Source organism: Eptatretus burgeri, chromosome 9, assembly GCF_056783735.1.
Source record: "Eptatretus burgeri isolate ZD-2024b chromosome 9, Ebu_testis_v1, whole genome shotgun sequence".
In the NCBI taxonomy this organism is placed as follows: Eukaryota; Metazoa; Chordata; class Myxini; order Myxiniformes; family Myxinidae; genus Eptatretus; species Eptatretus burgeri.
Window position 1 is genome coordinate 38,680,319 of NC_140969.1, and position 13,836 is coordinate 38,694,154.

The window sequence follows — 13,836 nt, forward strand, 5'->3', positions numbered from 1 at the left end:
GGACGGACGGATAGACGGACAGACGGACGACAGGTATCATTATACGCCCCGATATATATATATATATATATATATATATATATATATATATATATATATATATATATATATATATATATATATATATATATATATATATATATATATCTGACGTATAAAAAAATAGTGTGGTAGATAAAAACATTAGAAAGGAAAAAAATAACTTGCACCAAAAACTTTAACTTTTTCACGTTCACGCTCACGCTGATGCTCACGCTGACGCTCACGCTGGGGGTATCGCTATAGCTCTCTGTTCTTTGAACAGGCGAGCTAAAAACGGCTTGGCCAATCTCCACTACATTTTGCATACATGCTTGGGGTACCCAGAGCAGAGGCGGTGTTAGTCATTTGAGGGCCCCATGCAAGACTCAATAGTGGTCCAGTGGGGGACCCTGTGAGCCCTGTCAAACTGTCATCACACCAAAATACAAAAATTTTGCATCCGTCTGACGTCGATGTATTCAGTTGTTACTTATGCAATCTCAACAAACTAAACTTACAAAGGGGACTATGGGTCATAACACAATGGTTGTAGTGACTTCATTGCCCCCCTTCACCAGGGGTGTCCCATTACCAATCAGCTTGCTATTGCTTGCCGAACCAGCCATTCCTTATCATCTTACTTGGGTGCTGAAAAGACTTGGTGAACACTCTACAAGCGTATTGGTAATGGAACACACTCCTGGGGTTCCGAAGGAGGGGCGACGCAAATTCTCTTCAGAAATGGGTACCTTGTAGCACCGCTCCCAGCGGAGGATTGTGGACGGTATTACGAGTGATGCTTCAAAACCCTCAATTGTATCATGAGTAAGAGCACTCAGTGTTATTTTCGCACTCGCTTAACCTGTGTTGCTTTCGACTCGACTGCAAAAAATCCGGAGGAATTCCCATGTTTTACTAACTTTTTCCACCATATTAGGGTGTATAGATAGCAACTTCAGCATCGTTTGGAATTATACATATTTTATTGTGATTATTGCTGCATTTATACACATTAAACGTAGTATTTTTCCACTGAACTTGCTTTCTCTACGAACCTCACCCCCTAATTTTGGAACCTCACCCCCTGATTTTGTAATACTTCTGTCGAGTTAAACATCAGGGGAAAACATTTTTTTAAATTTATTCACTATGTGACAGTGCTTTCTTTCCTTGAGATGGAGCATTCCCTTTGCACTGTGCTTAACACCACTCACAAGTTGATACGTTTCATCGGAAAAGCAAGAACCCCATACACTCCACCTTGCTCAAAAACCCTCCCCTCCTCCCTCAACTCACCCTTCTCACTCCACTCTCCCCCCTCACTCCCCCTCTCAAAGTTGCCCCAAATCACATCCACAAAGCTGCCTCCTTCCCCTGCCCTCTCTCTTCCATCTCATCATGCCACCTCCTCTAATCTTCAATTGCCCTCTGACCCTTCTCATATTACTCCCAACTGCACCTCAACCCATCACCAACAAAGCTTTTTATCCTCATCATCCGGCCCTCTCTCATAGTTCTTCTGCAATCCCCCACGCTCTTTCAACAACTCTCCTCACCTCTCCCCTCCCCCACCCTGCACCCAAAGACTCCTCACCTCCCTCTTCCTTAACAGTGTGGACCTCAAATATCCAGGGCCTTCGGTCAAACCTGCCATCTTTCCATACAGGTTGCCACTGACAAACCAGACGATGTGATTAACAGAAACATTCCTCCTTCAAGATATCTCTGACTCACTAGTATCTCTCCCTGATTACTCCCTCCTGCGGTATGACAGAGCTGAGCCCCGTCCTGGTAACGGAGTTCCTCTCTTTATCAGACTCTTTTCCTCACTTTTTATGCACTGCCCTCACTCCTCCACACCCACAGGAATACCTCTGGCGAAGGCTTCCATTCCACTCCCTCCACATGTCAAAATGTGTTGAACCGTCCACCAAACAGTGATGACTCCATTTACATCTCGCTCTCCGAAAACTTGGACCAACTTCTATCCTCTCATCCCAACTTTCTCATATGTGGTGACTTCAATTGTCATCATGCAAGTTGACTGGGTGTGGGTACCTCCCTCAACTGCCATAGCACTTCAGCAAAAGTCTTCTGCGACTCATTGGCACTGACACAATCTGTCAACTTCCCTATGCGGATCTCGATCAACAGCACTCCATCTCTTCTAGATATGATGTTGACCAATTTCCCTGAAAATATCTGATGTTCTTCCTCCACTGCAATCTGTTCATCTGATCACGTGCTTATCAAAGTAAACATTTCTCTGGCTGTTATTGGAGAACCACCTCAGCGTTCGAGTCTAGCATTTCTCTCAAGCCGACTGGTAGGGCTTCAAGCAGCCATCGAACTTCTAGACTGGTCTCCCATATCCACTTTCTCCGACATAGTCATCCTGGGAATTCTTTCAAAGAAACTTATTCTCTCCAATGCAGAGATTTATCCCATCTCGTCTTCAGTTGGCATACCCTTCCTCCCACCCATGGTACACTGAAGCTTGTGGCGAGGCAGTTGTCCTGAAACAACTTGCCTTCGCCTCATGGAAAGCAAATCCAACTCAGGGCAATCTCAGTTCCTTCCACAAAGCTCAGAACAAGTGTGTCTACCCTCAAGAGAGCTAGAAAACAACATCTTTCTAATCTCAAGTCTGAACTCTCAAAACAGTTTCCCTCCTCCAAATCCTGGTGGCATCGAGTTAAGTCTGTTTCTGGTGAATGTTCCCCTCCATCCCCTTCCTTACCTCAAATGGCCACAGAGCTGACACTACAGGTGAAAAGTCTGAATGCCGAAACTCCGTGTTTGCTTCTAAATCTTGTCCCAAACCCATCGCTTTCTGTACCTACGTTACACAGTCACATCAAAGCTGTTCCTGGCCTCTGTGTCCTTTTCTCCTGACAAGGTGGAGAGCTTGCTGTCAAACCTCGACTCAGTTTCTGCAACCTGTCCCGACGGCATCAGCCCACATGTCCAAAAACCCTCCTCTGCTGCTCTTGCTCACCCTCTCTCTGTTCCATTCACCCTCTCATTTGCTCAAGGTCATCTGCCATCTGCTTGTCGATCAGCAAAAATTACCGCCCTGCATAAAAAGGTGCAAAAACAGATTCCTGCAACTACAGACCAATCAGCCTTCTCCCAAACATCAGCAAGGTTATGGAATCCATCATCGCTTCAGACATTAAATCCTTCCTCTTCTCCAATGGCTTGATTTCCAATCATCAATTTGGTTTCAGCCAAGGTCACTCTACCCTGGATATGCTGCTTCTGCTCTCCCAACAATGGATAGAGATCCTCAACGCCAGTCATGAAATCAGAGACATCTCCCAAGACATATCGTGTGCTTTTTATACGGTTTGGCACTCTGCCATGCTCACCAAACTCTTTTCTTTTGGTATCCATGGCCATCTTCACCAATAGCTCGCAGACTTCCTTTTCTGTCGCTGCCAACATGTGGACCTTCATGGAGTTCTCTCATCCCCTCTTCCTGTCCAGGCTGGAGTTCCTCAAGGCAGAGTTCAGGGCCCTGTGCTTTTTCTGGTTTTCATCAATTTTCTGACTCTCCGGAAAATCCTCTATTTCTTTGCTGATGACTCCACCCTCTGCCATACAATCTATCATCCCTCATCGGCAAGCATCAGTCTCTTCACTCTCTGCAGATCTGGATAAAATCACAAGCTGATCAAACACTTGGAACATATCTTTCATTCCTGAGAAATCTCACACTCTCACTATCCCTCTCTGAAAGAACCATCTGGAAAACCCCCCCAATCTACTTTCTCAACAATCCTCTTGAAGAAGTCCTTTCATTCAAGCTTCTGGATCTCACCATCTGCCATGATCTTTCCTGGGAAAGCCCCATTTCCAACTTGGCCTGAAAAGCCAGTTGCTGACTGAGCATCCTATGTCGTGCAAAGTCCTTCCTTGATACACCTGATCTCCTGACCACATAAAAAGCTTTAATCTGCAGCCTGATGGAGTATTGCTCTCCCCTCTGGGCTGGTGCTCCCGCCTCTCACCTTTCTCTGCTTCACGCTGTGGAAACCAAGGCATTTAGGATCATTGGTATCTCCCGCAATGAGGCTGAATTTTTGGGTATCTCACTCTCTCACGACAGGCAGGTCAGTGGTCATTCTGTTTTCTAGTTTCCTCTCCGGCCTCACCCCCGCCCGCTCTGTCTGCGATATGTCCCCCACATATTTCTGATGGGCGATCAAGGTCCGCCAGAAAACCCCTTCTGGTAAAACTACCAAAATCAAGAATCACTGCTCACTTTCACTCTTTAATGCAGTGGTTCCCAACCTGTGGTACGCGTACCATTAGGCCTTCCAGGTGGTTCGCGAGCACTTTCGGGCTCAACCTTTAAATAAATAAATAATAATAATAATAAAACGACAGATGGGGCTCCGTCTATGCTCGGTCGAAAGTCAGGGTTTCAAGCCCATGTGAAAGCTGTGTCACCAAACGCCACCGGTGTCCATTGTTTCATACACAGATTCACCCTTAGCACTAAGGTACTCCATCCGAATTTGTTATCATGCTTGAACCGATTAATCAAAATAGTTAATTTCGTCAAAACCTCCGCCCTGAATACTCGGCTGTTCAAACTGCTCTGTGAAGATCTCGGCTCCGACCACACTTGTCTCCTCTACCACACAGAGGTTCGCTGGCTCTCCCGGGGGAATACGACGAGGCGTCTCTTTGAACTGAGGGATGAACTCCTCGTATTCTTCACGGAGAAAGAACACGATTTTCAAAAATATCTGGCGGACGAGGAGTTTATCTCAAGGTTGGCCTACCTGTCGGACATTTTTGGGGTCTTCAACCACTTAAACCTGTCGTTCCAAGGGCCCAACTGCACTGTCTCCGACTTCATCTCGAAGCTGGGAGCGTTTGTCCGGAAGTTGGACCTCTGGATCAAGAACGTGGAGAGCAAACGCTACGGAATATTCGAACTCCTGACTACCCTTGAGAGCGAGCCCAATGATGAATTTTCCCAAGAAATCGTCTGTCACCTCTCACTGCTCAAGACTGAGTTGATGCATTACTTCCCAGACATTACATGTTGTGCCTGCATCAACAATCCGTTTTCCGTTGAACCAGGCGATCTGCCTGTCGGGACCGGGGAACAAGAGGAGCTCATAGATATCCAGGCTGACGAGACAGCAAAGACGAAGCACAAGGAATGCTCTCCTATGAACTTCTGGGTGACCATGGCCTCCTCGTACCCGACACTAGCCCGTCACGCTGTTCCCCAGCGACTGATTTTCCCCTCTATGTGGGAGTGCGAGCAGGGGTGTTCTCAGCCATGATGACCATCAAGTCAAAGAGCCGGAACCATCTTGCTGCGCCCGGGCATGATTTCCGATATGCTGTGAGCAAAGTTATGCCCCGCATCGACCAGCTGGTGGAGAAGAAACAGATGCAGCCCTCGCATTAAATTTTGTTCTTTGTTGACAGTTAGTTAATTAGTGTGTTCAACTTGTGAATAAATTGATATCTTATCGAATTGAGGTTTTTCTGGAACCAGGTGGTACGCGGCGACGGTATGGGACCTCCAAGTGGTACTCGATCAGAAAAAGGTTGGGAACCACTGCTTTAATCCCTATTTTCCCCCCACCTTTAGAAAAAACTCCCACACTCTCTGAAATCCCACTCTTCCCTCTTGGTCTTCAAAACAGCTGTCACTACCATCTCTTATCTTCCCACATCCAAAACCATGATCTTTTATACCCCCGTTAATCCACCCCAAACCCACCTCCTTCAAATTCCCTGCTTTCCCTGTCATGAAAGCAAGGACTTCCTGAAAGTCCCTGTCATGCAAGGATCTGAAAGTTCCTGAAGTGTCCATCTTGTTTACCCCACCCCATCCCTCACCCATCCACAGATCCCCTCATGTTTCTGTTCCACACTGTTTTGTGCTTCTCTCTCCCATCCCTCTTGTACTTTCTGTGTGTTAGGTGTTATACGAGCCTCAACATTGTTTACAAAAAAATAAAAAAATAAAAAATAATCATTAAAAAAAGCTCGACTGCTCTGGTTGCTGGTGCTCAAGCAGATGGTGGCAAAACCTATCAATAATTTTCCGAGCAAAGACCTTGCCCAGCACTGAGAGCAGCGTCACCCCTCGATAGCTGTTGCAGTCCTGGCGATCACCCTTCCCTTTCCAGAGAGGGACAAAACGCCCCTCTTCCAGTCAGTTGAGATGATGCCTGTGTTCCAAAACAGAGCATAGAACTGTATGCAACAACACGAGTATAGCATTTCCACCAGCCTTGAGAAGTTCAGCATGAATGCCAAAGATCCAAAGAGCTTTACCCCATTTCAACTGCTTCACCTCAACCTGTGTTTCCACAAACGAAAGTGTTTCACAGTTGATTTGAGGATCAGCAAGAGGGATAGTTACACCCCTGACATCCATCTCAACAGCTGGTGCGTCAGCCTGGAACAGCTGCTCAAATTAACCAGCCCAGCAGGCCTTCACTTCAGACTCCTCTGTCAAGAGCCCACCATCCATCCATCCACCTTTTGGGACCAAACTCTGTGCAGAGCATTGGTGCTGCCTAAGCAGTCTCCTTGGGTATTGGGCACAATCCTGGATGGGTCGCCTCTCCGACACAGGATACCAGCAAGCTGGAACTCATTTTGCTGACTTCGGAAGGATGACAGGCAGAGTCAACCCCACCTCGTATTAATTCAACAGCCGAGCAGAATTTGAACTCAGGATCCTTGGATCGCAAGCCCACCACCTGAACCATTAAGCCAACACCAGGCATAAGAGCCCACCACCCTCCACTCCAACTGCAGTACACAGAGGGATGGGCTTGGAGAAACATAATTAATGAATTCCTCTGTAACCAGAAAGAGAATCACTTGACTACAGGTGATGCTCTACCCATTCACAGATTCCTCGCACATCGGCCTCCTTGCCCGCCCTCAGTGCACGTACAGTTTTATGTCTCAACTCCCTGAACAGCTCAGCTCTGAATTGATCCTTTGAGTAGACCAGGGAGCTCACAAAGTCTCCTCCCCTTGTTACATCTGTTATGATTGGAAACCGCATCCCTCCCCTGCCCCCACTCATGACAATCGCAGATAATAGCTGCCACCATGCTTCTTTGTCATCAATGGACCTCAGCGGATAGATATGAAGCAAGACAAACTGAAGTACTCCCTCTTTTCAATGGCCAGGAAAAGGGTGCGGAGGGTGGAGCTGAATGGTATAGTGGGGTTCATGAGGAAGAAAAAAGCGAGAGGAAAGTGCACGTGAAGAAGGGAGAGATTCAGCACACAGCCAACTTGTACGGCCTGACCAGAGGGAGAGAGAGGGAGAGAGAGGGAGAAAGAAGGAGAGAGAGGGAGAGAGAGGGAGACTCACACAGTGCCAAGGGCATGCAGAGCTTGTGCAGTTGGAGCCAGGACAGCCACAGCCAGGGAAGTGAGGAGCATAGCAAGTTCCACAGAATATAGTTCCATGCAGGCTGCTCATGCTGGGATACCCTTTGAAAAGTGTGGTTGCCAAGAGAGCACACACAGTATGGTCAGACTCCTCCAAAGCGATGTCTTCCTCAAGCTGGGGTTTACGCTTCACCTTCCTGCTATAATTTGTCATACCCACTCCCCTGCCATTGAGACTTTGGTCCTTTGCTTTTATCATCCTCCCCGATGATTCTGTACTTTTCTGCTCTGGGCAAGAGATAAGAATTAAGATCAGGTCCTGCTTTGTGTTGAACAATTGATGTTCATGTCATATTCTTGAGAGCCTGTAGGGACTTGTCATGCCCAGGTGGTCAAATGGATTTGTATTATTTGTTGATTATTGTCTATTTAATTTTAGCCTGGAAGATTATATAATTTGTATTAAATATGAGTGTTAAACTCAGATGTTGTGGAGGCATTTCCTGTTCCTGTCAATGCAGCCAATTTGAATACAAAGGGATGCGGGATTTTTCCCCACACAGTGGTCCTGGTTGGCATTGGTCATCTACACATTGGGCTTTTGTATTGCAGGCGTAGATAAGACTAATATTGGCCTAGAATTTTGGGTATGTGATAGTTCAAGGCTGTTTATTCCGGACACGTGAAACATGCTGCAACCCATGCCTGCAGAAAACAGACTTTTTGGCACGCTGGCCTCATTTTCTATCCAATCATCATGTAACTTTGTTTTTTTTTTGTTTTTTTTAAACTCCATGAGTCGGCACTCAATCCGATGTTGAAAGTTTTGTGTCAATCACTGCAGGGGTTGCAGAGCAAAATAACTTAAAAACGTGGGGGTGAAAGAAAAAAAAAAGAAAGAAGTGAGGCGAAAAAAGGTCCTGCTACATAAAACATCTTGCAACACATGCCTGTAGAAAACTTTTTGGGGGGGGGGGGATGCCAGCCACAATTGCCATCCAATCATCATCATGCAACTTTGTTAAAAAAAACAAAAAAACATCTTCATGGGGAAGGTGCTCCTATGTTGAAAGATTTTTATCAATTGCTCAAGCAGGTCAGGTCAGGTAGAAAAGCATGTGCCGGAGCAGCGCATTACCATGTCCACAAGCCTCCAATTGGCCATCCCCCAGGCAGATGCCCAGCCTATCACCAACCTCCTTGAGATAAAGATCAACCTGCTGCCACCCCGAGGTACATAGTTGGCCCATTGGCTATACCTCGCTGAGAAAATCTGGTGAGCAGGATCAGCGTCAGGAAAACGACCCACATGTCCATAGAACTGCAGCTGACGTTCAAGGATTATACAGGTAACAAATCTCATCTGAGTCTCTCTCAGTCAATGTTTGTCAGACCCAAAGTCCAACCAGAAATAGCCAATGATTTTTGGAAGAGACCTGGTACCAAAGGAGTTAAACCTTTGTCTCAAATCCTTGGTCAGTGAGGAATGCCTACATTCAGTGAGGACCCAAAGAGCAAGGATATGGTCAATCCTTTACCTATTTGGTGTAAAGCATTTCCACCAGCCTTAAGAAGTTCAGCATGGATGCTATAGATCCCAGGAGCTTTGCTCCCTTTCAACCAATTCACCAGAGCCTGTATTTCCACAAAGAAAGGTGGTTCACAGTTGATTGGAGGATCAGAAATAAGGATAGTAACACCCCTGATATCCAATTGAACAGTTGGTTGGTCAGCTTGGTAAAGACACTCAACGGAACCGGCCCAGCGAGCCTTCACTTCAGACTCCTCTGTCAAGAGCTCAACACCCTCCGCTCTAGCTGCAGTACATCAAGAGACAAGCTTGGAGAAACACAATGCACTGATTCCTCTGGAAGCAGGATGATACTCACTTGACCACAGGTGATGCTCCACCCTTTCAATAATTCCTCACACCTGGCCTCCTTGTCTGCCCTTAGCCAATGTACATTTTAAAGTCTGAGATCCCTGAACATCTCAGTTATGGTTGACGTGACCTGACCAAGCCAGGCTCTGTGAAACTCATCAGTGGTATCCAGTGTGCCTTGAGAGACAAAGTTCCCCATTGCCCAAAAGTTGACCAAGACACCCACCAGAAACATCAAGGATGGTATAGTCTTGAAAGAACTCCGCAACACTTCAGCATCTCCTGAAACAGGAAAACCCCTTGGACCACCACGCAACCTGTTCACAAACTCCTCAGCTTCCCTTTCACCTTGAGCGTGCCAACATCCAGCCCAGGCTGGATGGTACCATTTTGTTGAATTTCAGTCGCAGCTTCAGAGTTGCTACAACAAGCCTGCGATTGATACTGAGGAACTGAGCATTCTAGTAGACTCTGCAATTCTGTAGCAACTTCCAGCAACCATCAATGATGACATGGTCAATCACCTTGCCACAGCACCAGTATTGGAATACTATGTCCAGTGATGTGACTGAGCGCAGAAACCATGAACCAGCCACCTTAAGTCCACAATATCTTGTGAAGTCAAGGAAATTAATGCTTGTGCATAACTCATAATGCTCGGCTGGTTCCTGGTTCCAGACCCATGTGAACCAACACATCTCATAACCATCCCCATCAGTGCTTGTTGATGTAATGAAATTCCCCAAGACTACTAAAGTATCTCGCTTGGGGCACCAATCAACCACTGACTTGAGCACTGCATGGAATGTTTCCTTCTCAGCAAGATCACTCGCCTCAGTGAGAGTATATACAGAGGACAGGGAAATGACACCCAGAGTGACAAATCCTCAGTCTCATAATACGCTCATTGACCATTGTTACCTCGATTACTACAGTCAGCTTGTTGGATACATCTACAGCAAATCCCTGGGAATGGTAAGCATCAGAGCACCCAGACCAATAGTAGGTAGAGCCACATACCATGATTTCACCACTATCCGGTGTCCGGACCTCAGAAAGTGTTGAGGTTCCAACGCTGGAGCTCAGATGAGAGCAGAAACAGATAATCATCCTCTCTTAGAATGTGGACATTCCAGGACCCTCCAATCAGCTGTGAATTGCCTTAGTTTGTGGAAACACAGGTTGCGGTGAACTAGTTGAAAAGGGACAAAGCTCCTGGGATCAAGTAGTTGCAGAGAAAATGAATTTAAAAGTGAACTAGAAAGCATCTGAAAATGCAAAGCCCATTCGCTTTGCATTCAGACTTCTTCCGTATGCTAAACGGTACATTTGCCCTTTTGACCAAATTCAAATTTGTTTCCTTCATATTCTCATAATAACTCTTTTTTGAAAATTTGACAACAAAAGCTCAAATGATAATAAAAATTTCAGGTCAATTGGATGAAAATTGACAATTTTATGTGATGCTGACCTTTGACCTTTTAACCAAATTATTAATTTAACTTCTCCATATTCTCATAATAAAGTTTTGTTGAAAATTTTATGACAAAAGCTCACATGGAAAAAATGTTACAGCCCAGACATAAACACAGACCCAGACAAACACAGAAGTGATTACAAAACCTCGTCTCCCGCTGCGAGGAAGATGGGCTAATAAAGGTGAAAAGATGAGGGCCTTGGCCGACATTCCACAACATGGTCAAGGATGGTTGTGGAAGCTCAATACTAGTACTTTTTGAAATAAACTGAGTTTGAAGTATTGTGCCTGACACTCTTAGCAATGGTATTGTGTACATCACTCATAATAATTATAGCCTGTAACATGTATATTTGCCAAGAGCAAGGTCATGAGAAAAATGATTTCTGACCAAATTCTGAACCATATAATCGTCTACTGCGATGCAGCTTTAAATTTAGCATGCTTGTAAAATTCTATACCCGTGTGCAATATATTATTCACGTCGAAGACATGACACACAACTAACTCACCACAATCTCAGACACACTACAGAATTTGCCAAACTCTTGTTTGTGCATGAAGATCTTAACTGCCACCACTAGTATGTGAACTTATCAAACCAAAGCAGCCAAGGTGTTTTGTAACGTCTCAGGCATCATGCAATCGGTTACCTATTATATTTTGATTTATGACACTAGACAGACTTCATAGCTGCAGTTAGTGATGGCAAACTTTCAAATGCTAACTTCTGTTCAATTCGACATCTCTGATCTTGTTCTCTAAAGTTATTCCCAAACTGGTTGTTTTCAGAAAGATATGGAAACAATTATGTGTCACTGCATGCAGCATGATTGGCTTGACCAACAGTCATCTTTCACTCAAGGACTGGTCAATTATTTTATTCAGGTTCCAAAAGTGGCAGCTCCAAATAATTACTTCAACAAAGACCAACCATCTCTAATGCATCCATCTAACCAAAAGCAATCCTGTCCATTTTCCAGGAATTGTTGTGGGATGGAGGGGGCTCAGGAGAGGGTTTGAAGGCTTGGAGTGGGGAGGTGATTGAAGGCTTTGGGTTTTGGGGTGGTGGGGAGGGGAGGGGGGTGTTGTGGTTAGACAACACTTGAGCAAGTTTGACTGAGGGGGAAATTTAAGATCACTCCATTTGGCTCACAACAAGGGTGTCTGTTATCAGTAATATGACCTCCAATCAATGCCTTCCTCCAAGACCCACGAACTCCATATTGTGATCAGGTCCTTGAACTTTGCCATAAACAGAGCATGGAGACAAAATCACAATCACTCGATACCAATGAAGAAATTAAAAAAAACGCTTCATTCTTGTTCCAATAGAAGGCATAAATATGCTTATTAATTATTATTTTATTGTTATTAATGTTACCAGAACACAGAAACAAAGCAAATACAGGACCAATACAAACACAATCTTGGAGTGAATGTTACCTGTAAAGTAGACACAACAGCTCGGTTCAAATGTAACACATCATTTGCTTTTATGGCATCCAGGCACTTCTCGTACTTGATCTTGTAAAACTTCAAAACAAAAGTAGAAGCAATAAAAAAAAAACTTCATCATTAATAAAGTGTTAATATGGGTATACCAACAAGCAAAACCCATTAATCTCACTGCTCTGCCAGGTCTTCATCACAAATGTTAGCATTAACCAACAAATCATGGATCATTCCTCTGACAAAGAAAAGCCCCTCACTCACTCCACTGCCCTTCCTCCAAAAAATAAAAATGGACAGTTATCATAAGATGGCAAAATTATGTAGATATGATTTAAAGTAGTTTTTTTGATTCAACTGTTATCTCTTTATTACAAACTTGCATCATAAATGGGGCTGAAATGAAGGAGTCGGCAGAAGAAGTTGAGAAGCTGCCGAATTAAGTCACAAAAACAACAGGTTATTTTGATCGAATGATGTACAACTGGCAATTGGGCGCAGTCCAAACTCAGGTTTATTGAAAGGATAGACAACAAAGCAAACATTGGCACAGAAATGCACAAAACAAATGGTGACCAGCTTCTTATTCCCACAAGTCTCACCCTCACTCTTTCCGGTGCTCTGTTTTCCCAATATATCCTCCACTCAAGTACTAGATCAAGCGAAGGCGAGGGCGATGCGGTGCGGTCGGCGGTGGAGTCGATGATGTAGTTGGTGGTGTAAAAAATAACTAAAAGAAAATCTAACTATTAAAACAACTTCACAGCGCAGGAACATTTAATTACCCATTAGACCAGGGTCGGGACCCTAACTGGCAACATATACTTACCGATATAAATGAGCTAAAGGACCTGAATGTTGAGTGCAATAACTTTCCAAATTCACAATATATATATATATATATATATATATATATATATATATATATATATATATATATATATATATATATATATATATATATATATATATATATATATATAAAATATATATATATATATAATATATATATATATATAAAATATATATATATATAATATATATATATATATATATATAAAATATATATATATATAATATATATATATATATATATATATATATATATATATATATATAATATATATATATATATATATATATATAATATATATATATATATAATATATATATATATAAAATATTATATATAATACAATATTATATACAATATAATATTATATATATATATATATATATATATAATATATATATAATATATATATATATATATATATATATATATATATTGTTGTGGGCCAGGGGTCGGGTGAGAAGGCCACTAGATGGGGGAAGCTATCTCGGTTCCCACCAGACTCCCCGGAATTGTAGGCCGTCGCACACGGATAATTCTGTGACGCGGCGGGTCACCTAACCGACCGTGGACACCAATAACTCAACCACATGACCTAGGGTCCTCCCATCTATGGGTTAATCAGGTTACCTAATTAATCACGTGATTTAATTACCGGGGAAGACGCCCTCAGTATGCCTTGTCCAAACCAGATCATTCTACTGGACTGGATCACTTTAGCGGATCGGATGCAGCCGAGCGACACTGCCAAGGACTTAC

The 13,836-nt window shown here is 43.7% G+C and overlaps 1 protein-coding gene and 1 long non-coding RNA gene across 15 annotated transcripts in view; one reads left to right on the forward strand and one right to left on the reverse strand.

Moving 5' to 3' along the window:
- SNAPC4 (small nuclear RNA activating complex polypeptide 4) overlaps positions 1 to 13,836 on the reverse strand; it is a 176,113-nt gene that overhangs the window by 7,151 nt on the left and 155,126 nt on the right. For 12 of the 13 annotated variants that reach the window (XM_085894805.1, XM_085894806.1, XM_085894804.1 and 9 more), the window contains one exon: positions 12,219 to 12,308. In XM_085894805.1, coding sequence (XP_085750931.1) covers positions 12,219 to 12,308 — 90 coding nt within the window. Of the gene's footprint in view, positions 1 to 129; positions 12,018 to 12,218; positions 12,309 to 13,836 lie in introns of those variants that run through there. The other variant, XM_085894816.1, reaches the window with a different exon arrangement.
- LOC147019940 (uncharacterized) overlaps positions 1 to 13,836 on the forward strand; it is a 45,427-nt gene that overhangs the window by 1,610 nt on the left and 29,981 nt on the right. The window lies entirely within an intron of this gene.